Here is a 27,601-nt window from a genome sequence, read left to right as displayed (position 1 = left end):
CGCCGCCTTCCGCGCGCGCTGCACCGCGGCGCTGCTGGGCAAGCTGCAGGCGCTGGGGCTGGTGAGCTCGGCGCGCTCGCTGGAGCAGTGCGACCGGGTCACGGCCTCGTCCTTCTGCCGCCGCCGCCTGCCCTGCGTGCTGCTGCGCCTGCGCATGGCGCCCAACCTGCGCGCCGCCGTCACCTTCGTGGAGCAGGGCCACGTGCGCGTGGGGCCCACCCCCGTCACCGACCCCGCCTTCCTCGTGCCGCGCGCCCTCGAGGACTTCATCACCTGGGCGCCCGGCTCCCGCCTGCGCCACCACCTGCTCGACTACAACCAGGAGCGCGACGACTGGGCTCCGGCGGCAGCGGGCCAGCACCTCAAACGCCCTCCTCTGCCCTGCTTCCGTCCTCGCCAGCCGGCAAGGGCGGATGTCTGCGCCCTCCCCGCTGAGGCTGCGCCTGCCCGCACAGTCTTCCGGTGCCGCCGTGGCAGGGAGCCTCGCCCTCGCCTGCCGTGCCCTTCTGCTGTTGTCAGCCCGCGCGGACGGGCCCGTTCCCAGCAGTCCTCCGAGCCGGGTGCGTTAGCTGTCACGCTGAGCAGTACCCAGACCCCCTCCCCCTGCCCCTTCTCCTTCTCAATAAAAGAAAGACATTGTGTTTCATGGAAAAGCGGTTTGGTTTCTTTAAAGGCGCAGCCGCACCTGCCGGCTCCAACCCTGCTGCTGTTTTCCAGCTGAAGGAGCTGAGTGGGGCGGCTTGCTGCCCTCGCCTACATCAGCCAAGGGCCCGGGCATCCCCCTGCTCCCCCGAGTTCCTCCTGGGGCCCCTGCCTCAGCAGGCCCCACCGCACCGTGTCGGCAAGCTGGGGGGTACACAGCAGGTCCGCTTCCAGGCTGCCTGTCGCCACCAGCTCTGCATGTTTGTGGTCTACTCTCTACCACCTCATCCCTGTGCCTGTCCAAACACCAAGTAGCAGGACATGTTCAGTGAGGGCAAAGGCCCCTTGTGGACAAACATTTTGCCGTGTTCCCGTGGGCCTCAGCTGGCGACTCCTCCGTCGAGCCGTCGCCACAGGTGTATACCTGGCACACATTGCAGATGTCCCCAACATCTGCCTCTTCTGCAAGCAGAGGGAGACCCTGACCTATGCCTGCATGAGATGAGCCCAGCTGCAGCCCCTTTACCGCCTCCTTCAGAGCCTCCTGCTGCGGTTCTGGCCACGCTGTTCCCTACACCTCTTTATTTACGTGCTTCCCAACTGTGGCCCCACCAAGTCCTGATTGACCTCCTCCTGGTCCTGGCTAAGCTCGTGATTTATCTGACCATGAAGGAGGCTGTAGCGGGGAGGACCCGTGGGGACTGGGGGTGCTGCTTGCTTGTCCCTTCTCTGATCACGTCTCCAAGCCGTTTCACTGAGCAGTGGGAGGCTTATAATTTTTCTTTTTTGGTGGACATTGACTCATGATCCCTTAAAGTAGCAAATAGCCCTGCGTGGCTGGAGCAGGAGGCTGGCCAGGGATGACTAAGTTAGATTTTCTTTAAAACATGTAAGTCTCTGGATTTTGAGGCACTGTATTTGTTTTGGGGTTTTTTTTAGATGAATTCTGTTTGTGCAGCATTAGTCCAAATGTATCTGTTAGTGTTAGGCGCAGTGTTTTCTGTTACTCTGCTGGGAGGATGGGAACTATTTACAGTAGTGCAAGTGGTTTTCTGAGCACTTTGTGTGATGTGGGGCCAGTGTCTGCAGAGCTGGACGTTAACTTTTCCTGTGTGACGTTTGAGGATGAATGCTGTGCGCTCTGGGGAAGCTTTGCCGTAAGGCACTTACATGACCACTGGCAACACCCAGGGCTTGGGAACTGTTCAGTTTCCAGAGGGGTAACTGATACTTCAAAGCACTAAGGCCCAGATCCTGCCTAAATGCCAGCAGGGATCCAGCCCTTCAGCTGCTTTGCCCAAGGTTGCATAAAAAACATCCTTAACCGCTGCTGCTTCCTGCCTTCTTGTGTTCATTACAACATGCAACATGTTTCACATACACATTGCAGGACTACAGAGAGTTGGCACCCCTGCGGGGGAGCTGCAGCTTCAGTTCTTTAATTCAGGGTTGACTGGCAGCGGGTAACGTACCAACAGCTGAGGACTGAGAGGGACAAATCCTTGTCAGTCCTCTGCCGGTCTTTAAAACTCGCTTTCTTTTCCAGCTGGGCTCAAAGGTGAAAAGTAGGGGGACTCTCAAGGAGTTAAAACTGTTTTTAAATACTCTGCTCCCTCTGATACTGTTTGTGACTAACATCTTCAGATTTTCTGGAAAAGGCTGTTGGAATCTCATGCAGGAGGAAACGCATGCTGAGGCAAAGCTGTTTATAGCATTACATTCCTGACACACAACCGAGCGGAAATATTCTCTCTAATCCTTCAGTGAGCAAAAAGGGACGGTATTGTAAGGTCTTGAAGTTGGCAACCCTTACAAAGAAGTTTTACTAACTTGTAAAATTTTCAGCAGCCTGGAGATTGCTTTATCTTTGTTCAAACCGGAAGAAGAATGCAAGTTATAATCCTGAGAGAGTAAGAACTTCCTATTTAACTATGTGGATTGATATTTGTTCATTCCTAAAGGCAATAGAAATACTAACAGAAAGCAAAGCTATTCTAGCTAGGACAGTGAAGTGTGACATTTATTTTTGAATGCAGTAACTTAAATTTGCCTTTTGAAATAGGACCATCCTGCTACAATCTCGTCTTGATCTTCCTTGAAGCTGTTTTTAACGTTAGTATAATACTGTAGGCTTTTTTTAAGACACAAAATTAGGAGGCTTTTTTTTAAAGCTTTTTTTTAGGTTATATATTGTCTAGATAAAAAACATGCTGTCTAAAAACCTAATACTGTCTCTTAGCTACTGGAAGTGTTATCCTTTTAGTATTTTATTTTGTTTTTGTAATTTTTTTTCTTTTATTGTAAGCCCCCCTGAGCCTTTTGGAAGGGCATTGTATAAATCTCACAAATACGCTGTTGTTTGCGTATTCTTCAGTCACAGCCAAGACCACCCCAGCAGCACTGTGCTAACACGTCAAACCCAGGAAATGAAATCCAGCAGCATATTAAGTGACTATCCAGAATGTCAATGAAGCAAGCGTTTTTAAAACCCTCTGTCTGTTGTGATAAGCCAAGAGGTTAAAAGAAGGAATTTTTATTTAAAAAACCCTTGAAATATAAAAATGTTTTTGTATTTCCTGAAGGGGTAGAAACTGTGGAGCTGTTTATAATAATCTCTCTCTATCTTCTTTCTTAAGAGCTTGGAAAACCTCTCCAAGAGGCGATTAGACTTCTGAGCTCTGGAAGCAGGGAATGCAAACTGAAAAATGATTCTTTCCTTAAATACAAAGGCTTTAATAAGAGTTTTCATATTATTTGGGTGAAAGACTTAAGATGTTTGTATTTATTGTATACTAGAAATTGAAGGAGGCAAGTGACTTGATGTGGCTCAAATCCAGTACTTGCTGTGCTTTCCAAGTGGGAGATTTAAAAAAAAGGAAAAAAAAGCAAACGTATGTTTGGAGGTTAGCTGATAGTTACCGGTTCAAAATACTGCTCCAGTGCCGTTAAATTGTTTTAACTAAATGGTTGCTAAAATGCAACCATTCTGCCTTTCCAGTTCATCTACCCTCTCAAAGAAATAGTTCAAAAGGATCTCGCAGGACCTCAACTATAAAAGGCCAGGCAGCATGGGAAGGGTGGGCGGAGGAGGGGGCAGCTGTTAAGAACGGCTTGATATTCACTCAGGACAAGGCACTGTTTCTCTCCATCGTGGCTGGAAACTTGAGTGGAAAGAAAGACCCAGTTATGCCATCAGCTAGATCCAAGCAGCAGGTAATGGCCTCAGCAGTTGCGGGTATTGATCTGGTGCAGAGTTTAACTCTGCAGGACGGTGCAAGGTGTGGGTATTTACTAGAGTCTAGGAGTAGCTTTCCAGTCTGCCGTGGTCCCCCAGAGAGAATCTTCATTCTGTTTTAAACACAATTCTGCCCCTTTCTTTACCTTAGTAGCACACAGTTGTCATAATACCACTTTGCAGTGCTCATATAATTGCCTTCAGCCTCCTTGCAAGCGTCTTGCATATTAATGCTATCTTATGAATGGGGAAACTGAGGCAGAGAACCACAGGGGCCTCAGTGCTGTAGCTGGTAACGTTAATCTGCACTGTACTTGATGCTAATTAAAACCTGTTACTTGAGGATGCTATTCTGGATTCTTGGTCCCTCACCCACTACTGGTGCAGAAAATCAAGGCCCAATATATAATTTCAATGTATGAGGCCAGTTGCTTGGGCTTCTAGTTTTTGAGGACTACCCACCTGCTGCTTCTGTGAATGTGTTACATATAGATGTGCCCTTGTCTTCAATGTGTAGCATGTGGCCGGATAGGTGTGTGTGCTACCAAAGCTGTACCCAGTTTAAGTGTGCTGAATAGGATGCCTCTTCTCTGGAAAGGAAGTTATATACAGTACCGGTGTATATGTATAATACCATGTACCAACTGTTCTGTTGGTGTCTGCTCAGAGGAAATGGTTGCAAGCAGATAAGCTTGATGTACTATTGCCGTGTGGGTTGAGGGGGAGGGTTGGTGTCTGAACTGGTCATGATGGTACTTCACTAAAAGAACAATAACTGTAGCATGGGGGATAAAGAAATGCATGCTGGAAGGAAATAAGCGGTCAGAAGAGGTTTCTGTATTATATGTATAGTATAATAAGACTTCTGCAAGGGGCTTTTGGCAGCATTTGTGGTGACATTTTGTTGTGGGCACCTTGTAGTGTGATGCAGGCATGCCCTCCCTTCTGGTTTGTGTTGCTCAGAGTAAGGCCTGGTGAGTATACAAGCATATGTACGAAGTGCAGTTTATCTGCGGCTAAATGCCATGCCCTGCCTAGAAGGTAAAAGTGCAAGGGAGAATGCAGAGAGGAGAGAACTGTGATAAAGGGTGGAGGAGTTTCAACTGGTGTCCAGCATGCAACGTGCTACTGTAGCCTGGTTATCCAGGGGATTTTGCTGGAGGCAGGCCCCCTGTTCAGACCTGCAGAGGGCTTGGGAGGGATCTACCCCAGGACAGAGCAGAGGGTGGTGAAGAAGGGCTCCCCAGTACTTACTCAACATGCTTCCAGAGAAGTTTTGCAGTCCTCTCCCATGCAAAACCATTGGCTCCCTGGACCTTACATGGGTGGCAGTATCCAGCCCTTGGACTAGGAGCTCCCTTGCTTGATCTGGGGGTGGGTCAGCTACTCAGCTAGATTGACCAAATAAATTATACACAGTGATGGGAAGCGGGAAATTACTGTATACACAGTGTTGACCATGTGGGAAGTTACAAATGTATGGAAATTACTGTGAGGTAGACTTACTAGACCTCAGTTTGCAACTAAGGCTGCATCTGTGACTGGCCTGTGCATGTGGTCAACCATTAACTTTCTCCAAATGCTGCCATACAAGTGAATGAGTTTTCCAGCTGCCATGGCCTTTAAAAGGTGTGACACCTAAAATGTAGGGTTCAAAACAGCAGTGAGGAAGGTGTCTGGAGAGGAGAGGTTAGTTTTCAAGCAGTGTAAGGGAGTGTGTGCTGGTCTAGGGTGTGAAAGTTGTCTTGGCTAAGATGAGCACTGGCTCACCTGCCAGCAACCGGAAACGTTGTATTGGGGTGGGCCATTGAAACCTTAACCACAGGCTTTCATTTTCTTCTGGCTGTGGCTTTCTCTGTAAACCCATTTCAGCATGTTTTCTTAGAGAGGAAGAGGTTAGTCAGTAAGGTTAAACAGATGCTCCTGAACGAGCCGGGGAAGTGAGACTGAGGGATGTGAAGAGAGAAAATGTCCTTAAAGCACAGACTTTTGTACTGCTGTGCCTGTGCACAGCTGAACCTAATGCATCTGAACGCGCAGTTTCCGTTAGCTCCTCTGATGAGCAATAACACTGCGTGCTTTTACAGCCATTTCTAATTGTCGTTCTCAAAGCCCTTGACATAGATTATGAGTGAACCAGACTTGCCTGAATACCTCTGTGATTCTTTTTACGTTAAGTTTGATCTTGCAGTAACAGCAGAGAAATATTTCTCTCTTACAGATGGGGAATGAAGCCTGAATTCACACAGGGGAGTTGGGGTCTCTGCCCCGTCAAGCATCTAGCTTCACCTTCCAGGCGCATTCACAGGATCTCTGCTCAGCTACCACTCGACCTTGCCGGTGCTCATGTTTCTGCTACTAAAACTTCCTTGCATTTCTGTCATAAGGGACTGTCTGGGTCCTGATAGACCGTCACTGCTCAGTACTGATCTGATGCCTAAGCCTTGTCAGGATATAGGATTTAGGAATTCCCCATCTATCTTCCTGGTAGGGTCCAGTCCAGGAGACATGTTCAGAGCTCACCTAACCCCACACACAACGGAGCCACACAAAAGTGGCACTATTGCCCTTTTGCCGGATAGTTCAATAAGTCACTTATCCCTGTCATATGCCTCAAAGGCTGTCCTTCCACTCTGGGCAAGTGCTACTGGCTTTTAATCGTTTCTTTTAAAATTGCAGCCCATTATAAAAGATAAAAGGCCTCCTTGTATTATTACTGCTTGTTCTGCAACAGCAAAATGCCCCATTTACAGCTGGAAAGAGACCTAGCTAACAAGCTAGCTCCCTCAGCTATTTCTAAAGCATTGGTTTTCTTGGGACATAGTGACCCTGTCCCTCCTTGGGCTGGTATGCAACACTAGCATATCTATGCACTCTTCTGCTTGCTTAGTGATAAACTTTCTATCACAAAGGAAGACAATACATTAAAACAATGCTTCCCAACTTATTCTTACAACTTTTTTCTGCTTTGGGAGGCATTGGGTCTGTATTTGGGCAATGACAGGAAAATGTGGCAGTTGTTAATAGCAGGGAATGAATCCGTGTGCATATTAATACATCTTCTGGTTACCATCACATGCTAGTTTTCCAGCTTGCTGTGAAGTATTTAAACACAGAAGGGGGCCACATTCTCAGTTTAGCCAGCACTGTATGGCCGTAAATCCAGAGGACCCCTTAGAGCCTCCAGAAAGCCAATGCTGCAGGAGGTGAGGTGCAGCCTGCTTTGCACTGAGCATGTAGGCAGCATGTAAAGTCTCCTGTCAGCGTGTCTCCCTCTTTACATACCCTCCCGCAGCCAGCTTCCCTTTGCCCTGGTTTACTCATCCACCCGTATCTCACTCTGGTTACGCAGCAAACACCGGGCACCTCGCCTACTTCCCCCTCAGCCTGGCAGAGACTTTTTCCCCTTTGCCAGGTGTGCGGGGTTGGTGTGGGGAGGCAGTGGCCCACCGAACCTTGCAGTCAGATGCCTTTCAGGGGATCCCAGGCCTGCTTGAACACCCTCCCCCCCAGCCCCGCAGGCACAGGTGCTCGCCTGCACCAGCGTTGCCAGGTCTGAAATAGGAAATTATCATATTGGAAGCTCAAAATGATCGCATTTGCTGAAAAACTACCGTACCCTGAAAAATATACAAATAAGTCATCTTCTTTACTTTATATTGCTCACTGTAACTACAGTGAGTGAGAACTAATCATCAGAGATGAAACTTTTTTGTTTCAAGGCAAGCAGCCATCTAAAAAAATGCTCACGGTGAGGGTACCAGTATGGAGATGGGTGTGCAGGCATGCGGACACATGGTGCGAGCTGTGTAATGGGTTTTTAGTGCGTTTTGATCTGTGAAGTGAACCACAGGGGCCACTTGGCAGAGTGTTGCAGTTGGAGGTGTATATGTGTGTGTATATATGTATGTATATGTGTATCTATAGAGAGAGAAATAAATATTTTTGCAAACGAACCAAAACAAAAACAGGAAACCCAAAGGTCAGTTAAAACTTACTGAGAGTGACTTGGGATTTGCGTATGGTGCATTAATTAGGCGCCTCAACAATTATTGTACATTTTGAATAGTTTTACTATTATTGATGGTACATCATACAGGAGTTGAAATTATGATACAAATATGATTATTATTATACATCTGGCAACACTGACCTGCATATACCAGTCCTCAGGGAGTGGGTAGGGCAGCTTCTTGGGAAGTGGCAGGGGGTGGCGTGCTGGCGGTCTAGGGGATGAAATGATAGTCTAGGGGTAGGGGGAGGAGGTGCCGCATAATGTGTCAGCCTTTGGGTAAGGGGATGCCAGTCGTGAAAGAGGGTGGGAGCCGGGGGAAGTTCAAGGGAGAGACCCAGCAGCTGGAAATGCCAGGCGGTGAGGCACGCTTGGTGCACAGGCTTACAGAGCTGTTGATAAATCCCCTTCATTGCAGCCTCTCCCTCCCACTCCTGTCTCTCGCCCTCCGGCGCATCCCACCGCACATACCTTGTGTGCGCTGTCCCGTGCTCTCGGGTCTGGCTGGGGCTCACCAAGGAGCTGGGAGCCTTGGTCCTGGGGCAGCCGAGGTCTGTGTCCCTGAAAGGCAGAGCATTTGCTGGCTGCTGCTTCTGCCGGGCGTGTGTTTCTGTTTCAGACTGCCTCTGACTCGCTTCCCACAAGGGGAGGGACTGAACTCTGCCTTCCTTCTGACACATGCATCTTTGGCCAAGCGTTTCAAGTGGGGGCTGGAAAGCCGGGCAAGGTCAGTGAAGGAGATTTTCCATGAGGCACCGTGTTTGCAGGAAGTTTATGAAACACAGCTGCTGGGGCTTCTGCTCAGGGCTCAGCCTTTGCAGACCAGGAATTCATGGGCACGCAGCCAGGGTGGGACACTTTTGTACGCGGTGTTATATGACGTCTTTGGCAGCTCTGCTGTTTCTAGGACTGTGGGGCTGGACGGTGTTGCAACTTGGATTGTGCCAGTGATGCAACTAAAATTCTTGTATTAAATGTAGTTCAGCTATGCGTGCTTCATTATATGCAACCGGCAGTAGCATTTAAACAGTTACTCTAAGGGTTACTCTTTTCCAAAACAGGTGTGAAACACTCAGCCGGACGCGGCCCACCGAGATGCTGTATCCAGCCAGCTAGGCTGGGGACTGCCTACCAAAAGTTGGGGGTGTGTGGCTGGGGCCAGTGATCTGCTGCAGGTCCTGGGGCCCCAGTGGTTATGTGATCAGGAGGACGAGCGAGGCCCGACAACTGCAGTCAACCTTTGTCTGTCGCCCACGCTCTGTCCCCGGGTCCATCGCTGCTGGTCCTGCTGCCCCCCCGTGCTGCAGCTGCTGCTCCATGTGCTCCGTGCCAGAGCTGCCATGCCAGCACGAAGCATATTGGGTGGCTGCAGCTCCAAAATGGGGCACGCAGCATGTGACGGGAGCCAGAGCGGCTGCTGCTGTGTGTACCGAGAGAGAGCTGGAGCTGCCGCAGTCACTGCCGCGTGCGCTGGTTGGAAGGTGGAGCTGTCGCTGCTGCCATTGTGGGAGCCACCCCGTGCCCTGGACTAGCTCCAGCCGGTGAGGAGCCCCAGCCATCCAGATGTGGCCCAGGGCAGGAGGTCGGTTTAACACCTGGGCTCTAGCTCATACTAACTACGTGCATTGCATTTTGAAGTCTCTAAGTGCAGATTAGACAGACCTTTGTCTGGGAAGGTTTAGAAACCTGCCTTGGGCTGGACTAGCTGACCTGCCGCGGTTCCTTCCAGCCCTGTTTTTCTCTGTTCCTATGAGCTGGCACTGTTATAACGCGTATTAAGGACACAGCAGCACAGCTGTTAGGTTTACAAGCGCTTGATCAAAATGCTGGCAGTTGGGTGAGCAAGAGAGAGATATTAGCTGTCCCATGCCGTTTTGTCCCCCTAGATTTCTTACAACATCTTCCTCTTCTGGACTGTCTGCTTTCCAAAAGTTTGGTTTACACGTACCCATAAAAAGAAATAATCAACTGTGCCAGCACCTATTACATAAACTATGGAAAACTAACATATTACAACATGACCCCTGGAGAAGGGACATCCTTGGTCATCATTGAGAAAAATACTCTGTTAATGTATCTTCCAGTATTGCAGGAAGCCTTGAGTCTCGCATGGAAAGGTAGCAAAGAGGGTAGATACTTGCAGTCTGGTAGACAGGTGTGGGTTGAGAATGAGAAACAAAGCATGAGGTTGTGTATGCCAACTTGCTCTGTGCCACTGAAGGGACAAGCACTACCTGTGGATGCTTGGTCCTTGGTAACATCAGACATATAGGGGCCCATTAAGATATGTCAGAGGTCATAAGGGAGTCCATGAAAACAATAATTAATGTTCCTGATGGCTTAGTGACTGGGGAAGAGATGTTTGGTGATCAAAAATGGAAGAAGTTAGAGGATGACTTTGGGGCACTTGTGTCTTGGAACAATAACTAGGATGCCCCTGGATGAAGAATGGCAGGCTGGTTTTGACCACTTTTCTGGAAGGCACATGCCCCAACAGGAGGGGATGTAATTAGAAATGTAAGGGAAAACAAGATATTCGGAAAGATGGGCTTATTGGTTTAGCAAGGAACTCATGTTGGGTGGACACCAGCATGAAATGGTGACTCCCTGCCATGGCCAAGCAATGGGCACCTGCACAATGTGTATAGCCAAATAATACTGTGTGGGTATATCTACTGACTGTTAGTCTCTCTCATTTCAGCCTGCAGTCCCACTCAGCTGTAGCTTTAACTGCTTGGATCTTCCTCCGTTTGCTCCAAGCAATGGCATCTTCTGTTCTTATTCTTCAAGTCTTTCGTAACTTCATCCTTGCATCCCAACCTTGCCCTTTTCTTTGTTGCTTCAGTTTTATTCTATGACTATAGTACTGGATTTCCTCCTCTGCTAGGCAGGGCATGTACTAGTTGCCACAGTCTGGCTCTGCCTCTTTCAGTAGAGGTGTTCACACCAAGACATTTCCTGATGATATCATTTCTGTATCTCTCTCTCTCTCTCAGGGAAGCACCTAATATCCTTGTTGCAGTTTGCCCAACTGTTTTTTCATCTTTTGTAGTGTTGTTTGTTAGCACTGCTTGGTATTTGAAGTGCACATTTAGTGGCTTTGTACAATTGCTATCACCTTTGGATGTGATGAAACAATTTAGGTAAATCACTGACATCATCTGTTGAAGTCCAGCTATCCTGCCCGGGCCCCTGCTATTTCGAGCAGTCACACTCCTTTCATAAACTGTCTCTTTACACCTGGCTGACAAGGGGTGTCATTCTATTATATTGGGCATTGTCAGGAGTTTGGTCATACAGTCCCTGTATCTCTTCTCTGACCATACAGCCAATCCATCCACAACTGAGGTTGCGGCATGTGTCCGTGACATAGAGTAAGTGGGACACATGGGCCATGTCCAGATGAGCACGGCTGTGCGGTATGAGATGTCACAGACATGTCTGCAGTGCCACATCCTGCACATTCAGGTGTTCTCTGCGCTGTAATGGAGCAGAGCAGGGGGCTTTTTTGACCCCCGGATATCCAGAGATCGCATGGCAACTAGTGGTGGCACAAGGTGTCCCGCTGCTGGTTGTCCCTGGGGAACCAAATGTCCACGCTTGTGTGGACGCAGCCACAGAGTGTGGCATCCCAGGAGACAGTCTGGCTGGCAAAAGAGGACGAGGATCCACAAGACCCTTGCAAGGGCAGTAGCAAGAACTGTTACCTTTTATTGTAAATAGCTTTGTATAGAAAATCCTGTATATAATAGAGTTGCTTACACACCACAGGCCTTGTCAAGACATTACTGCACCCTCTCCCAGATGTGGATGGCCCAGTACTACCAGAGTCTGTCATTTTCTCCAACAATTCTTTCTTGGGCTAATGTCATCATCGCCTTGATAGCTCTTTCCCCCTTCTTGGCTTGCGTTCCCTGATTAGCTTATTCGCCAGTCGCTTTTCTGTCTTGAAGTCAGCTTTCCTCACCACTGTCTTTATGGGGAGGTAGCTGACTCCCATTGTGTGCGGACGACTGTACGTTCTTTTTTCACTGTCTTCTCTGAGGGCTTCACTTGGCTCACCTGACCTCTCTCCCTGGAGGTTTTGTGTTAAATCAGTTAACCCTTTTACCCTGTTTTGCTTGTACAGTGCTGACGGATACTTCGCCACATGCAGAAAAACTTCAGTCATCGCCAAACCTGGCTGCAGGTTAGTGAAGAGTGTGTGTCAACATGAGACATTTATTGCAGAGCTGCCTAATTAGCTCTGCAGCAAACATCTCAGCATCTACACGTGCGGCCCTATTAGGCCACGGGAAACTAATAAAGTCTGTAGCAGGATACAAGTACTATCCTGCTGTGAAATTTTGTAGTGTGCAGCGATGCATGTGTAGACGCTGACCCAGCTGGCTGCGGCACGCAGGTGCTTCAGTGTGGAGGCTGCCTGCCAGCTAGCCCCGCACAGGAGCACCCTTGTGCCCCAGCCAGCATTTCTGCAGCCCACTAAGCTGGCCAGGTTGACCCCCAGGCCCCTACCACCTGGGGCTTGCTCTGAGCCCCATTAATGCTCTGTGGTCCCTGGTGCATGTTCAAACGGTACACCTGAGAGCAATAAACTCTGGCGTGTTAAACACCGGAGCTTATTGCTGCACCTTAATTACACGTGTAGACGCACCCTGTGAGTATTGCATTCAGCATTTGTAGCAGGTTAAATCCCTGGAAGGAGTTCCCCGTGTTCCTAGTAGAGTTAATGCCGTTTTCTGGCGATGTGAGGAGCAGGAGTTCAACACCAAAGCAGGTAGTAAGTGATGACCTGCGTCAAAGGGGAAATCGAAGTGCACAGCCCTAACCTTGGCAAGACTGGGAGATAAGTGTCTGGTCTGTAATTTAGCCTCAGGTTTCCTGCACAAAGGCAAGGCTCACCGCCCACAGAGAACGACTTCATGCATTTTCATGAGCAGCATGGACTGCCCAGCTTGCCTGCGCAGAACGATGTGGACATTATCTGTGCAGTAACTTTGCTTTTTCAACAAAGCAGGTCCTATAATAAGTCTGCAGTTTTAGTGCGGGAGGAGCCAGTTTCCATGGTAAAGAAGTAACAACAGCCTTGAAGACAAATGTTTGGTCTGAGCTGGGAGTGATCTAGCAACGTCGTGGAGAAATGCATTATGGTTTTGGCTGTGGTTTTATTTAAAGACCTACAGCTTGCAACCAGTTTTCCCTGAGTCCAGAGAGAGTGCATCACACACCACAGCTTTTAGATGGAATTAATGGGGTATGTTCCTTTTCCTTTTGTCCTTCTTCTTTTGTTTTTTGAGGAAACTGGATCCTAATAGGCAATATCTTCATTTTCTGTTTGGATGCTGCCTAACCCACTTACGCCGAGGCGCTGTGAGTTGCAAAAAAATTAATATGTAAACACACAAGCATGACCTTGTGGTTTTGCTGTTCTGGTCCCAGGGTTCATCATCAAGATGCAACATGACCGAGCTCCACGAAGCTGCGGCGCTGGGAGATTATGATTTAGTGAATGAGATTCTGAGGAAAGGGCACTGCGATCCCAATCACAAAGATGCTGACTGGAACGACAAGACACCGCTACACTGGGCGGCTGCAAAAGGTGAGCCAGTCTGCTACTCAGCTGTGCATGTAAATGCTAACATTAGTGTCATTAAAGATGACGACGATGATGCTTTACTTCAGCAAGGAGGCATTAACCATGCAAGCTAATAATAAGGTTATGCAGCGTGCTGACAGCTATAATTAAGGCATGCCACGCTTAGGACCATTGCTGTGATGCATACTCCATCCACTCACTTCTGTTCATCATGGGCCAAATTTTGGAAATGCAGTGATGTAGCCATGGGGAGCACCCCTGACTACACAGCAAGAAGCACAGCTGAGATGGGAAGTCAGAAAGAGTTTCTGGGATCTGATGTTTCCTGAGTGGGAGTGAGCCAGTGGGGCAGCAGCAATCATGGCTGTACCACAGAAAATTCATGTTACAGGTAGCTGATGTAATTTTGGGGTCGCAATGCATTGTTTTGGGGTCGTAAAACATTTCTAATGATTAAGTGGGGTCATGCTGAGGAAGAGGTTGGGAAGCCCTGTTAACACGTCATAATAAGGGGACTTTTAAATTCTGGCCGTGCAGCTGCACGTATTCCACAGCTGTAAATGGTCGACACTGTGATCCCCAGTAGATAGCATGCACATAGAACTGGACAACTTGAGGCTGATGTCTAGCTGCTAGGATTTGAATTCCTGTCGCACAGAGGCTGGGGGATGAGCTCTGCCTAACTAGAGGCAGGGTATAATAGTGTTGGACAGCAGATGGATTTTCTGTTTTATAGGAAATTCCCTGACTTTGAATTTTTCCCCCATTCTGAAACAGACTGAAAGCCAACAATTTTGAAATATCCCATGAGACAAAATCCCACTTTATTTTGATTTTGATATTCTTTATATTTTAATACCTTAAAAAGAGAATAAAAGGCATCTCCAGATAAAATGTCATTTCCGAATGAAAAATGAGACTGTTCCATTTCTGAATATAGGCGTGTTCCCTCTGACACTATCAAAATGCTTTGTGTCAGGTTTTCATAGAGAGAAATTTTGTTGAAAGCAACACATTTCTATAAAACATTTTGCTTTTGCTGAATCGGCTTTTTCCGGTGCAACATGTTCTGCCAGGAAATGTCTAGGTAGTTCCAACATTTGCTCTCTCAGTTACTGTGTGTGAGCATCACAACCACGGGATGGATGAAACGCCAGATCTGATGTGGTATACATGACTGTTCTCTGTCTAGTATGCATTGGAGACCTGATGCTAGTTCAGGAAACAAAGCTTTCAAGTTAGGTCATAGATGCTTTTGTGTATTGGGATCCAAGTTCATAAGGCAGAGATACGTGCAGCTTAGCTGTTGGCATCACGTCTGCAGGTGCAGATTTATTATAACTCCATATGTGTTATGGTATGTCTTAAATATTTCACCTTTAAGCTATCTTTCCTCCCTTGTCCTTGTGCATATATAAGGGCAATCAGACATGGTAAAGCTGCTTGTGGAACACGGTGCTCGTCCTTGCTTGAGAAGCGACATGGGTTGGACTCCAGCTCATTTTGCTGCGGAGTCAGGAAGACCAGGTGTGCTAAGGATGCTTCATGCTTTGCATGCTGCCATGGATGCTGCCGATCTCTACGGCGACACTCCAAAAAGGGTGGCAGAAATCTATGGACACAAAGACTGCGTAAAGTTCTTAGAAACGTGAGTATTAATGCAGCTCTGCAAACAGCTACAACACACGAACAAGTGGAAGAGGCAAGGTTTTTCTCGATATCTTTTACTGGACCAACTGCATAGTTGGGAGAGATGTTGGACAAGCTCTTGGGTGCTTTGACTATCATGGCTCCAACCCTACTATAGAGCAAGTGGAAGCCACTGAAAATGAAATTCATTCCTACAAAGAAAACCAGGCCAAATATTCATGCAGGACTTACATTTCTACCCAAATCTTGGGTTTAAATAGTATGTAAGTTATGAATGTATCTTCCATGATGGGTGTGGGGGGGGGGGCATACTGTGATAGTTGATTGGAAAGCTCTCTGTTTATTTACTGAGTGACTCGAGAGAATTATCTTCAATGGCTTGCCACCATGAAGTGGCGCTTTTAAATTTTGAATTCTCACAATAAGGCCAGGATACAGGCTTTGAGAAGCTGGTGGAACCAAACCAGAAGTAACAGAAAGAAACCTTTACGGCACCAGGTCAGACATCCTGAATAATAAATAGATGAAACGAACTGTTTAGGAAGAGCCTTTTATAGAAAAAACTGCTCGTTGAAATTTGCTGCTGAGCACCTATAAAAAGACTTACTCTATTTACTCGATTCCAAGATGACTTTGAATTTAAGATGATCCCCAATAATTAGATTCTAGACATGAAAAATTACAAACGTATCATAATTTTCCAATCTAATTCATCTTAAATTTGTCCCCTCGCTGCTGCGGCAATGGGAAAAGCAGAAGTGAGGGGGCAGGTGCGGGGTAAGCAAGGCATAGGGGGCAGGTAAAACGGGTTGGCTGGGGGGGAGCAGGCATTCTGCTCCTCATCCCTTGCCCCCTGGTGACTCCCACCCCACCATTTGCCTCCTCTTTCTGCTTCTTCCCCTGCTGATCTGGGCACAGGTAGAGCCCCACAGCTGCTTCTGTGCCCCATGCTGCCAGAAGCAGCCGTGCTGGGAGCCCAGCTTAGTACCCTGCAGATTGCTCATACTGTGCCCTGCTCCTTCCCTCCTTGTTCTCCTGCGGGGAAAGGCGTAGGGCAGGGAAGGAGAATGGTGCAGGGTGTTGAGCCAGGCTCCCAGCACAGCTGCATCCTGCAGCAGTGGGGCAGGCTGGAGATCAAAGCAGCAGCAGCAACAGCAGCCTGCAGACTCCTCCTTTGCTCCCTGGTTCCCTGCCAGCAAGGGAGAGGAGGGGAAGGGGGGTGCAGAGACTCCGGGCAGGGAGCAGAGCCGCTGCTACATGCGAGTGATGCTGTCCGTGTCCCAGCCGGGCTCCCTGCACAACCATTTCTCACAGCTCCCAAGTGTGATGCACGGTCCTAAGATGAGGCCTTGTTCTCCCTGTGATGCATGTAAATACTGCATGTTTGTGGGAGATCGGGGTTAGAATCCGGATTACAACTGTCACTATATATATACACACGCAGATGGCTCTCATCCGAATGAAGAATAGGCTCCAGTCTGAATGAACTAATCCTCATTGAATCAGGATTAAAGTTAATGCAGACTAGGGCAGTCTGAATTAGGCAATTTTAACTGCATTCATTAGCATGTATGTACTACTATACTTTTTGTCCTTCGTGGGCGAGGACGACTGCATCCAGTAGGGGGAGGGGAGGGAGGAAGAGAGGAAAGAGAAAAGGAGAAAAGGGAAGAGGAGGAAGGTGGGTGGAGGCTAGGTTAGGTGACTACATGGGGATTTATAAGTCCAATCTTTGCTTGAAACAATTTGCTGCAGCAGGGGCGGGAGAGCGGTGAAGACTGGATATGGAGGTTTTCGTTTTTTCATTGCTTCTGCCATGCATTGCTGTTCAAAGGCTAATGCTCCGTTCTGGATTTGGGACCTCCAGGATGGATGGTCACGAGCAATTTGCTCCCGTGACTCTGGGTTGATGCTGAAACCCTTTAGGGACAGCTCTAGGGTGTCCTTGTACTGCTTCTTTGGTGCACCACGAAAGCGTACTCCATTTGACACTTCACCGTAGAAGACTTTCTTCAGCAGGCGAGTGTTGGGCGTTCTTGAGACGTGGCCGGCCCATTTTAGCTGTGCCAGTGTCAGTCGGGTGTGAATACTGGGAAGAGTTGATCTTCCAAGCACCTTGGCGTCTGGGATCTTGTCCTGCCGCTTGCTCTTTAGTATCTTTTGCAGGCAGCACAGGTGGAAGGGGTTTAGTTTCTTGGCGTGACACTGGTAAATGGTCCACGTTTCGCAGGCGTAAAGGAGGGTTGGAAGGATGATGGCTTTGTAAACCTTCAGTTCTGTCGACCTTCTGATGCCTCTGTGGTCCCAGACTGACTTACGGAGTCTGCTGAAGACCACACTAGCTTTCACTAATCTCGCATTGACTTTGTCATCAATGTGGGCAGCATGGGAGAGCGTGCTGCCTAGATAGGCAAACTTGGTGACCATTGACAGTTGTTGGCCTTCACCTGAGATGTGTGGCTCCTGGGGTGTTGTGCCAGGTGCAGGTTGAAACATCACTTTAGTCTTCTTCGTATTAATAGTGAGTCTGAAGTTGTCACAAGCTGATGGGAGTAGATCCATGGATAGTTGCATGTCAGCCTGTGAGCCTGCACATAACGCACAGTCATCAGCAAAGAGGAAGTCGCGAAGTGTGTCTGTCTGGACTTTGGAGCATGTATATACAGCCTTGCTTTTAGGAAACACAGTTCTTAGGAACTCAGCTATGCATCCCTTGGGAATGCAGATAAGCATTGCAAATATCCATCCCCCCAAGGGAAACTCCATTCGTTTTTTTGCAACACAACAAAGGCAATCAGGCACAAAGTAACACCTTTACAAAGTCAAATGTGCCGACAACACCTCAGAGGTGACTTAAGTATCCAAACCCTGACTAAGCCCTCAGCCTTGCCCAAGCACATGGGCTACTGGTCTGTGAAGAAGGAGGCAAATCCCCTTGATCGTTTATTAACACTTAATTTGAATTGAAATTAGAGTCGAACTGTGTGGTATGAATTGGTTAACCTGGTTTTGAAAATGGTGAGCACATCTACAAATGGCCCAAATGATTTATAAAAGAAGGAATAAAAATGGCCCTAATTTTCATTCCAGAAAAACCCAAAATTTTCAAACTACCGGATTAACTGTGCGTAACACGAAATTGAACACACATCCGTACATTTTCAAGCTTAATATTCATAGGACATGTTATTCATCTGAGGTTAGCCAGATTCATCGGGCCAAACTCTTTCTATAATGTTCAAGGGTTTTGCCGTTTCTCACCTTTGGAGTGTAAACCTTTTAAGGGATGCGTTAAAATAGAAATGTAGAAATACATACAGAAATGATATCTGAGGACATTTGAAAGAGTCACCGTAGTGTTTCCCTATAGATCTGTGGTAATGTCATATGTCAGTCACGTACGTCTTTACGTAGGCTATTCTAAAAATATGCTCAGCTGAGTCAGGGGCTCGGCTGGTACAGGCTGGTATTGGCTTGGCTGGAACTGCGCTGCTTTACTTGAGCTCGTGAAAACAGTGATTCTGACTGTAGCAGCAATCATGCCAGCTTGCTTCCTCCTCATTGATATTCATTTTTATCCTGTACGTTCAAAGATCACTTTAGCTCTTTTTGCCAGAGCATCGCTAGAAACTCATGTTCAGCTGGTTACTGACCTCCCAGCTTCTTTCCAGAATCACTTTGGTCAGAATCACTTCTTTGCAGAGTCCTCCCTCCTCTAAGTGTCCCTAGATAGATTATTTTACATTTGGCTATATTAAAACACTTAGGATCACATCTAATTCCACTAGAGGGCATCTATTCCACCCCGACTCCTTGTTAATACAAAAGGTGGATGGGTTCTCCTCCTCCTCGTTGCTTTTTTGGGACGTAAGTAAAGCTAAGAGTTTCATTAAAGGATTCATTAAAGGATTATCAGGAAATCAAACCAGGTGGAGTACAATTGCATTTAGGCACCTACATCTGCTTATGTATATAGAATAGGATCTGACCCAGATTGCTTGATTGTGCCTAGTTCACCAAACAGTCCAGCTTGCTCTGAACCATTTACCACTCCCATCACCTTTGTGTCATCTGTACAAGTCTTCAGCAACAATGTTTTCCCCTACCCCCCCAAGTCATCACTGAAAATGCATACTAGTGTAGTGATCTTTGCAGGACTCTAACAGAAATACACTGGCTTGATGATTATAATCCATTGAATGTACACTAATTTTATGCTCTAGTTTCTTCTTCAGAATTTTGTGCTGCACCAATTCAAATGCTTTATGAAAGTCTTTCTTATGTTGCATCAGTGCTATTGCCACTGTCAGTCAGACTTGAAATTTAAGGTATGAAATTAATTTGACAAGGTTTATTTTCTGTAAAACCATGTTCATGGGCATTAATTATATTGCCAAACTGTAATCCTTTAGTACTTAAGTCCAGCATTAGCCATTTTATTATTTTGCCCATAATTATGTCAAACTGAAAGGCCTGTAATTATTTGGGTAACCCACACACCTTTTTACATAGTGACATAACATTAGATTTCTTTCATCTCTCTGCAACTTTCCCAGTGTACCAAGAACTATTGAAAATCCACATTAAAGGTCCCAAGAGTGCTTGGACAACTCTCTCTCAAAACTCATTGCAATAAGTTATCTGATTCTGATGATTTAAAAATGTTGATCCTTAGTAACTTTGGTTTAACATTTTCCTTACAGGCTGGAAGAATAGTGTGTGTCATCCGCTTCATCATATGATATATCATCTGTCTTTTTCTCAACTTTAGAGCGTGAATGTTAGCTAAATCTTCTCCTTTTTTTTGTATTTTATTGAACCTTCTTCTATTTCCATCCAATGAAGGACCAGTATTATTGCTAGACTTCCTTTTGTTTCCAATACACTTGAGAGTCTCCTTATTGTTTTTATTCTGCTGGCCTTAATGTTCTTCTTGTGGCCTGCTTCTTCCCTTACCCATTTGTACAATTTTGAGCTTCTGATTTATAAAATTTACTCTCAAGTTCCCTTTTCTTCCATTTGTTTCCTGTAAAGGAGGATGGGAGGTGGTTCAATAACTTTAGTGATTAAGACACTTGCCCAGGGAGTCAGCAGTCCAGTGGCTTCAGGCCCAGGCCCTGGGCAAGCTGGTCTACTAGGCAAACAAAAGGGAAAAAATACAGTGTCACTAGATTGCCTACTGAGGGAACAGGAGCACTGTGCATTTCCCCGGATGGCCAAGGTGGGACATGCCATTTTCACGCTAAGTGTGGGAGAGCCTTAGAGGTGGGACATAGGATCTGAGTCCTTGTAACAAGTTCCCACTTGTCATTCACATTTTCCTGTTTTAAGCCTTTCTCCTTGCTGATTTGGCTCATGACTGTTTCCAGTTTCGTGCAGCTGGACCATCTCAGATCTTCGAGAAACAGTGCAACTTCAGTTAGTGTAATGTGTCACAGTTTCAGGGCTAGCGTCACCTCTGGACCTCAAGGTACTGTTCTTGGGTCTCTACCTGTCACCTTTTTAAGGGAAGAAGTACATGTTCCTCTGCCTCTTAACTTGGGATTTAAACTTGGGTTTCCATGCAATTCACTGTGACTATCTGCACAGGCCTGAGTTTATCCGAACACTTGCAGCTCTGTCTTCCTCTGGGACAGGGACATTGATAGCGAGAAGCCAGCTGTAGAGTCTTTATTTAAAACACAGGCGTTAGAGATAAAAACATATATTAAGATAACAGCTTACACATGTGCTTAGCTTATCAGATGTTTATAGTATTGAAGCCCAATGACGTGGTCTCATGTTTGTAACTTCTCTGATCCAGTGTGAATAATCTGTTTCTCCCTCAGGTCAGGGGTGGGTTTTTAATATTGTTTGCGGTTCTTTATCAGGCTTTGTGAACCACAACCAACCAGGATAGGCTGTTTCACCCAGAAAAGGAAACCTCTGTGAACTTGTCTGCCTATATTACTATTTTGTACCTACTATCCATACTCCAACAATGGCTTTAATTCCTAAACTAACCCATTGATCTAGGGATACAGCCTTTAACTAGCCCATAAATAAATATATAACACAGCAATCATACAGTAATCATTGGATGTTCCAAGTATCTGTGCCACTGCCCACATTTATATAATCTTTGAATATTTCGTACCTCCACTGCATCATATCTGTCATGAGAGATTTCATCCAAAGTGTATCCTAAAATGACCTCCCAGCTTTTCTGTCTCTTTTACCTTACTGGTGGTTCTAATATTGTATTTCCCATGTTTTAAAACTGGCTGTTCAAATAGTTCAGGCCAGATATTCATGTGTACCTAGGGCCCTTTCCAATCCAGAGTGCAGCAAAGGAAACTTAGAATAAATGGGAGCTTCCATATTTCCATCTTTTACCCTCATTTACTTGGATGGCTATTTCATTTCAAATCCCATCAACTTCCAAGAGCAGAGAAGCCTACACAATGGCAAAACCCATTCTGAAATAAAAGGTTTTTTAACGGGAAATCTTTCAGATTATATCCCATGTGGGTATAAACCTGCAGAGCTCCAAATTGAATCTGCCAGTTGACTCAAATGGTGGGTCTGACCCTGAATGTTTTAAGGCATAAAGGTCAATTAGATAGCCAAAATACAGGGAGAAAAAGTACAAATATTAATTTTCTGAAAAACAGGTTGATGAGCAGAGATCCTGGTTGTCTATGATTTAAAAAAATCCCCAATTTTTGGTTAAAAACAAGTAACTCCAGATCCACATTTTTCCATGATTAAGATGAAACATTACTGTATATACATCTATATATTAGTGGTGTTTCATTTAAAACATGGAAAATGTAGATTTGGGGTTAATTTTTTTTTTTTAAACTGAAAACGGGATTTTTTTAAATCAGAGAAAACCAGGATCCTTGTTGATGAGTCAGATTCTCCTCTGCTCTTTCTTGTCTTATCCTTTCCACCGGTGCAAGCTGGGTATAAAATGTAACTATCACCATAAATGTGTGGGGAATGCTGGTAGGGATTTACCCCCATGCAGAAGGATTTTAGGCCCACTGTAGATTCACCAAGTACAAATGACAACGCTGGAGCAGTATCAGATCCTTTTGTCTTTCCTCTCATTAAATTCCAAGAAGGAAACCTAACTTGCTTTTCATGAACAGCAATGAACTGTAGGAATAAAGTCCTCAGGGATCCACAGCATCTCTTGGTTTGTCCCCTCCTGGCTTTCTCCCTAGAAAACTATCATTTATTTTCCAAAAGACGGATTTGAGATCTAGGGGAAGATTTTCAAAGTGCCGTGAATAGGGTTTGTGTGCCTTCTAAGCACTGTGTCTGAAGTACTGCGATTGCCTGGCTGAGTCTTGAATCCCAGGCCCAGTCTTGAACTGAGCAGAAATGTCACAGCCGTTCATCCTTTCTAGGAGATGCGCTGAGTTCCTGGCAGGGCCGCCCTGTCTGATGAAGCTTAAGAACTGAGGTTTCTTTCTCCACCTTGCATTGAAATGATACTAATTTTCTGTGTATCTTTATCCAATATTTTTCTCTGTATTTGGTTTTGTATGAAACAGCATCGTTTCCAGGGTTTAAATGGCACCCTGACTCATTGCGGGGGATCTGTGGAGGTGGCAACTGGAAGCCTGAAGGAGCCACCACTGTCGTCACCTGAGCTGCTTAGAAAGGTGTGCGGTGGCCCAGGGTCTCATCTCTTATGGGGGGCCTCACCTGCCCCAGGCCTGTCTTGTATTTCAAACCCTGATCATTTCAGTGCATTGCCAAGCAGTATTTTTCCTCTGTATTTGGGTGCGACAGACTATATGCCAAGGGTATCAAACTCATTTGGCTCTGCAGACTAGACAAGTGGTGCAGGGCCAATCCACAGCCCAGATTAAGCCTGTGGATCCCCCTCCCAAATGCTTGATCCAGTGCACGTGGCACCAGCTGGGCCAATCTGGGACTTTGGCCAGAGTGAAAACCGTGGGTGGTGCAGCCCTGGACCAGCCCTAGTAAGTGTCATGGGCAGCATGGAGCTGGTCTGGCTCAGCCAGCACCAGGGTCCAGATTATGTGGCTCTGTGGACCAGACCCACAGGCTTGACACCCCTGTTATATGCCAATTGGGTGCCTGGATAAAGCCATTCAACAACTCAAGGTGGCCACATTTTAATGGTCCTATATTTAGTTGCACCACATATAAAATGCCACAGACATAACATCATGAAATATATATTTTGCCAACCAGAGGATACAATATGGGGAACAGGTAAAATACGCATCCATGGTGAATTCATCGTATGGTCTTCTTCTCCACTGCACTTTAATGAGTGGTCCCAAGAAAATTGTTCTCTGAAGAGATCTGGATTGGCTTTAATTTTCTGAGTTTTTAAACAGACAATAAATTAAGAATTAGGTGACAGTTCATAATAGCACATACCAGCAAAGAGGATAAAGGGGTTTGATCTTGCTCCCACTTTAGCCAGCATATGTATGTACACATCTGTGTGCATGTATGTGCATATGCGCACGTGTAATCATCTTTAATTTACAGTGGTATAAGAGAAAAGCCAGCCCCTGATTTTTGGACAACAGATTTTTTTAAAGAGAGACATTTCCCTTCTGTTGGTCTCTCTCTGAGGTCTATTTTATAAAACGCGACCCAGTAAGAACATACGTACACCCAGCATTGTGTACGTGGCTAATGAATGCCATCTTCAATTTGGGCTTACCCCAAATTAAGACAATGGAATGTATTGTAGGACAGAGATTTACACTGAACATTTACACAGAAATGACTGCTAAACCTGCTCAGCTGAAATACATTTGTCGATAAGAAAAACAAAGATATAAATTATACAAGGTTGATGATGAAGACAGACATGATGCTTTTCACGCCTGAACGCTAGCTTGCACGCCGGGGTTCCTGAAGCTGTGTTGCATCTTCCAGAGCAGTGCGTCTCCAGAGAGAGAAAAGCAGGAGAAGGGCAGAAATGATGAAGATGGTGAAAGCCGCAGAAAATCCAGTGCTGTAGAAAAGGAACAGATTCACGACATCTGCCTCCTAGATCACATCGTTTGTGGTGTTATTTCCTAGGGTATGGGTAATACAAAGATCACATTGCATTTTGTAAGGATTATCAAAACAAGGGAGGTTGACGACTAATGAGAAAAGCCCAGATACCAGGAGCAGCCGTGGTATCTGCCTGGTGATTCGCAGATTTAGATGGATGAAGCAAGGTTGGCTGAAATCTGCAATTTTCACGTAGTAAAAAACACACAAGCAGGCAGAGAATCAGAGGCTAGATGAGCTTAGGAGCCAGAAGCAAGCACTGAATGCATGGGACACACAGCTGAGATGAAAGAACCTAGGCAAGACCGCCTGGCAGAAAATCTTTAGTGCCGATGCGCTCAAGAAGCAAAGTCTGGAAATACCCAGAACGGTTAAAATCTTATCGCTTGAGTTCAGGCATCTGTTTTTGACCCAGTTAATGTAATTTACAGCCTGAATGAAAGTATTTACCCAAATGCTGATGAGTCATGCATCCGTGACTCACCAGAAAAGCTATAGTTGATGGGGAAGAGAGGCCAGTGCTAGCAGCTTCACAACTGTTGCAATTTCTAGGATGACTCCTGTATAGCTGGCTAGGGTCGTCATTTCATCAGATGAGTGATATGTGAAGATCTCTTGGGTGATGAACGCTAAGAACTGAGGTCCCTCTCTGTACGTTCTGGACAGTAAAGATCTTCTGGCACCTTTTCTAATTCAGGATGGTTTCAACAGGCAAAAACTACTATACCTCATTGTTAGATGCAGTTTAAGTGCCAGCTGTTCACCTGGTTGGACCCCTACATGCCAGAGGTGGCTGCTAGTCAGTGGCACCGTGTCTACCACTTTGGCCATAATTGTGAAGTCCTTTGTTTCTTCAGAATGAAAGGATGTCTTTCACTTCAGTAATATGAATAAAGTAAGTGATCAAAATAACTTGCCTATAATTTTTTAAATTTAGAGGTGAAGAAGGCTGATTAAATCACTCATCTCCCCCTTGCTAATGCTTCATTATTTCTTAGCATGTATTTTCTAGTTCAAACCAGTTCAACTGATTTGAGCATCATAAAAAATGTCTGCAAGGTTTCAGGTTTCTTTTCCAGTTTTGTCTTTTGACATTAAATAACACACACAAAGAGAATACACTTAAAAAGTTCAAACCAGAATCATGTACAAGCAGAGAAAGAACTGGTTACTTATCTCACTTTTCACCAGTTTTAAACTAACATAGCTTCATTTTTTTTTCTGTTGATTTTCCCCCAATTTATTTTGGTGCAAGGTAACTAAATTTTTAAATATATTTTTTAGATTTTTTAAAACATAATTTTTAAAAGTTTCTTTTCAAAAGACAAGAGATATGTTTTTCAGTGGCCTCGGTCTCTGAAGGTAAAGACAAGTAAATGTTATGATGATGCCTTGGTAGTTTGTATAGTAAAAAACAGATTCAACACCTTCTTTCATTTGGAATTGCTTATATAATCAAGAAAATATCTGTGGAGAAACACAATGAAGTTACGAAAATTGTCAGCACCAAAATATTGGCTAAGCCAAGCTATAAAATTAACAGTATTTATGATGAGAGAGGGCATCATGCTTTACAATACCCAAATAAGGCTTCAAATAATAAATGTAGTGACAACCAGCCGCAGTCCGGCAGTGTGTGAGGGTCCTTGCATCTAGCAGCTGCTGTATTAATGACCTGGGTGGTGGGCACACCAGCACCTCATCGTGAAGCAGTGGATGTTCCCAGTACTGGCTCAGCCCACAAAGATACAGGTTATGCCTCTAGGAGCAAGTATGAGATTGGTCTGGACATTCTCCATTTCAGAGGGATGAGGATGCAGCAGCTGATGCTCTCTACTCTCATACTGTAGAAATCGTGCAGACAACCTCCAAACCAGAGGTGAAAGCTTGGAAAGCACAGGGCAGCTTGACATGCTTGGTACATGTTTGGCTGAGCGAGTCTCGACAGTCAGTCCTGGTGACTTTTAACTTTTGAGTCTAAACCGTGAATTTTTACAGCGCTGCTTTATTTTTTATAACTAAAAACAATTCAAACCATATCCTATGAAGTGTATGGAATTACAGTACTGGATAAAGCAACACAATGCACGTGGCGAGGTGTGAGTTGCCAGGTTTTAGCTCGGGTTTTGAATCCAAAATTTATCAACATTTCAGTTTCAGCTCAGACCATTTTGGAGGCAGCCACCAAATTTGGATCCCAGCTTTTCCAGACTTCAGTGCTGTGCAGATCAGGCGTTCTGGTTCTGAGTCACCTCTAATAGTCATTAATATTTCGTACTAAAAAAAGGGGAAATTAAGGATGATAAGTCAATTATTTTCCATTGAAATATTGTGGGTGAGCAGTTTGCAATGTATTTAGACTATTTTAACAAACTGGTTAAAGTGTTTCAGTAAAGATCCAGAAGAGTGAGTTTGAGCTTCTGGTGCTAAACTGAGCAGTGCCCTCAGCTGATGCGGCTGTAAAGGTGCACAAGGTAATTAGGGCTGAGGAGACCAATATGGGTGGATGTGATGTGAGACAACTACAAATTAGGGCTACAAAAACTGGTGTGCCCTGATCCTGGTAGCACAAAGTTTGGGGACCAATTTTGACCTAAAAGCTTGGTGTGACTGTGCTCCGATGAAGGTGATGCGCTTGTCTTTTTTTCAGAGCTGAGGTGGAGTGCAGGAACTACCGTCTGACAGCAGCCCGGAAGGGAATTCAGTTGGACCAAACGGATGAAGATTGGGAACACAAGAAAGAAGAGCTTGAGAAAACTACACCTTGCGCCCAAAAGAAACATGCACACTGCTCTCAGCAGAAAAATGTAGGAAAGAGGTTGAAAAAATAGGGATTCCTTAGAAAGACAGAGAGAGCCTGTGGGTGGGCATGAAGATGCTAGCAGACTCCAGACATGTCTGGAGTATGAAATAAATGAGGGTGAAAAAGCGGATGGCTCTCAGAAGGCGCTGTGATGTGTGGTACCTATGAGCAACAGTGGCAGTTTTTGAGTTGGGTCCCTGCCTATTTACATTCTTATGTTCTTACCCCATGTAAAGTGGGAGGGCTAGAAACCTGGAAATTTGACATATATGTGCTGGTTCTGTGATTTGGTGAACATGCATGATCTCGCGCTCATAAATGATAACCAGGGATCCTGGTTTTCCCTGATAAAATAATTGCAAATTTTCTGATAAAATATTGCAAATTCTGATAAACCCCTCAAAATCTGTGATTAAAATGGAAGCCCCCCAGCCCTTCACTCCCACCCACAGCCCCCTGCCCCCGCAGTTCTGCCAGAGGGGACCCCTAGCTGCCAGGACTATAGGGCTAAGGACCCAGGTCTTCTGCCTGCTTGCTTGCTGTGGGCTCCTGTGGGTGGGGGGGCAGGACCTGTGCCCCCTGATCTGTGCATGGGGTGGGGGCAGAGTGGGTTGCCTGCTGTGG

The 27,601-nt window shown here is 45.9% G+C and overlaps 2 protein-coding genes across 2 annotated transcripts in view; both read left to right on the top strand.

Moving 5' to 3' along the window:
• IMP3 (IMP3, U3 small nucleolar ribonucleoprotein) overlaps nucleotides 1-3,317 on the top strand; it is a 3,766-nt gene extending 449 nt beyond the window's left edge. The window contains exons 2-3 of the mRNA XM_019538100.1: nucleotides 1-403; nucleotides 3,279-3,317. Coding sequence (XP_019393645.1) covers nucleotides 1-403; nucleotides 3,279-3,317 — 442 coding nt within the window. The remainder of the gene's footprint in view (nucleotides 404-3,278) is intronic.
• A 9,542-nt stretch (nucleotides 3,318-12,859) lies between these two features.
• ANKRD66 (ankyrin repeat domain 66) lies at nucleotides 12,860-27,400 on the top strand. The gene is made up of 4 exons (XM_019537113.1): nucleotides 12,860-13,143; nucleotides 13,329-13,488; nucleotides 14,905-15,133; nucleotides 26,825-27,400. The coding sequence occupies exons 2-4, from the start codon at nucleotides 13,350-13,352 to the stop codon at nucleotides 27,003-27,005; spliced, it is 549 nt and encodes a 182-aa protein (XP_019392658.1). The 5' UTR covers nucleotides 12,860-13,143; nucleotides 13,329-13,349; the 3' UTR covers nucleotides 27,006-27,400.
• Nucleotides 27,401-27,601: the final 201 nt, after the last annotated feature.

Source organism: Crocodylus porosus, unplaced genomic scaffold, assembly GCF_001723895.1.
Source record: "Crocodylus porosus isolate Cpor-Errol unplaced genomic scaffold, CroPor_comp1, whole genome shotgun sequence".
Classification (NCBI taxonomy): Eukaryota; Metazoa; Chordata; order Crocodylia; family Crocodylidae; genus Crocodylus; species Crocodylus porosus.
The sequence above is the reverse complement of the archived record's forward strand: the minus strand, read 5'-3'. Positions and strand labels throughout refer to the sequence as shown.

Bases quoted from the DNA above. Each gene is read 5' to 3' on its own strand.
- ANKRD66 (XM_019537113.1), top strand. From the start codon at position 13,350: ATGACCGAGCTCCACGAAGCTGCGGCGCTGGGAGATTATGATTTAGTG. The intron at 13,489-14,904 runs GTGAGCCAGTCT...TGCATATATAAG, and splicing joins ACACTGGGCGGCTGCAAAAG to GGCAATCAGACATGGTAAAG. The intron at 15,134-26,824 runs GTGAGTATTAAT...TCTTTTTTTCAG, and splicing joins TGCGTAAAGTTCTTAGAAAC to AGCTGAGGTGGAGTGCAGGA.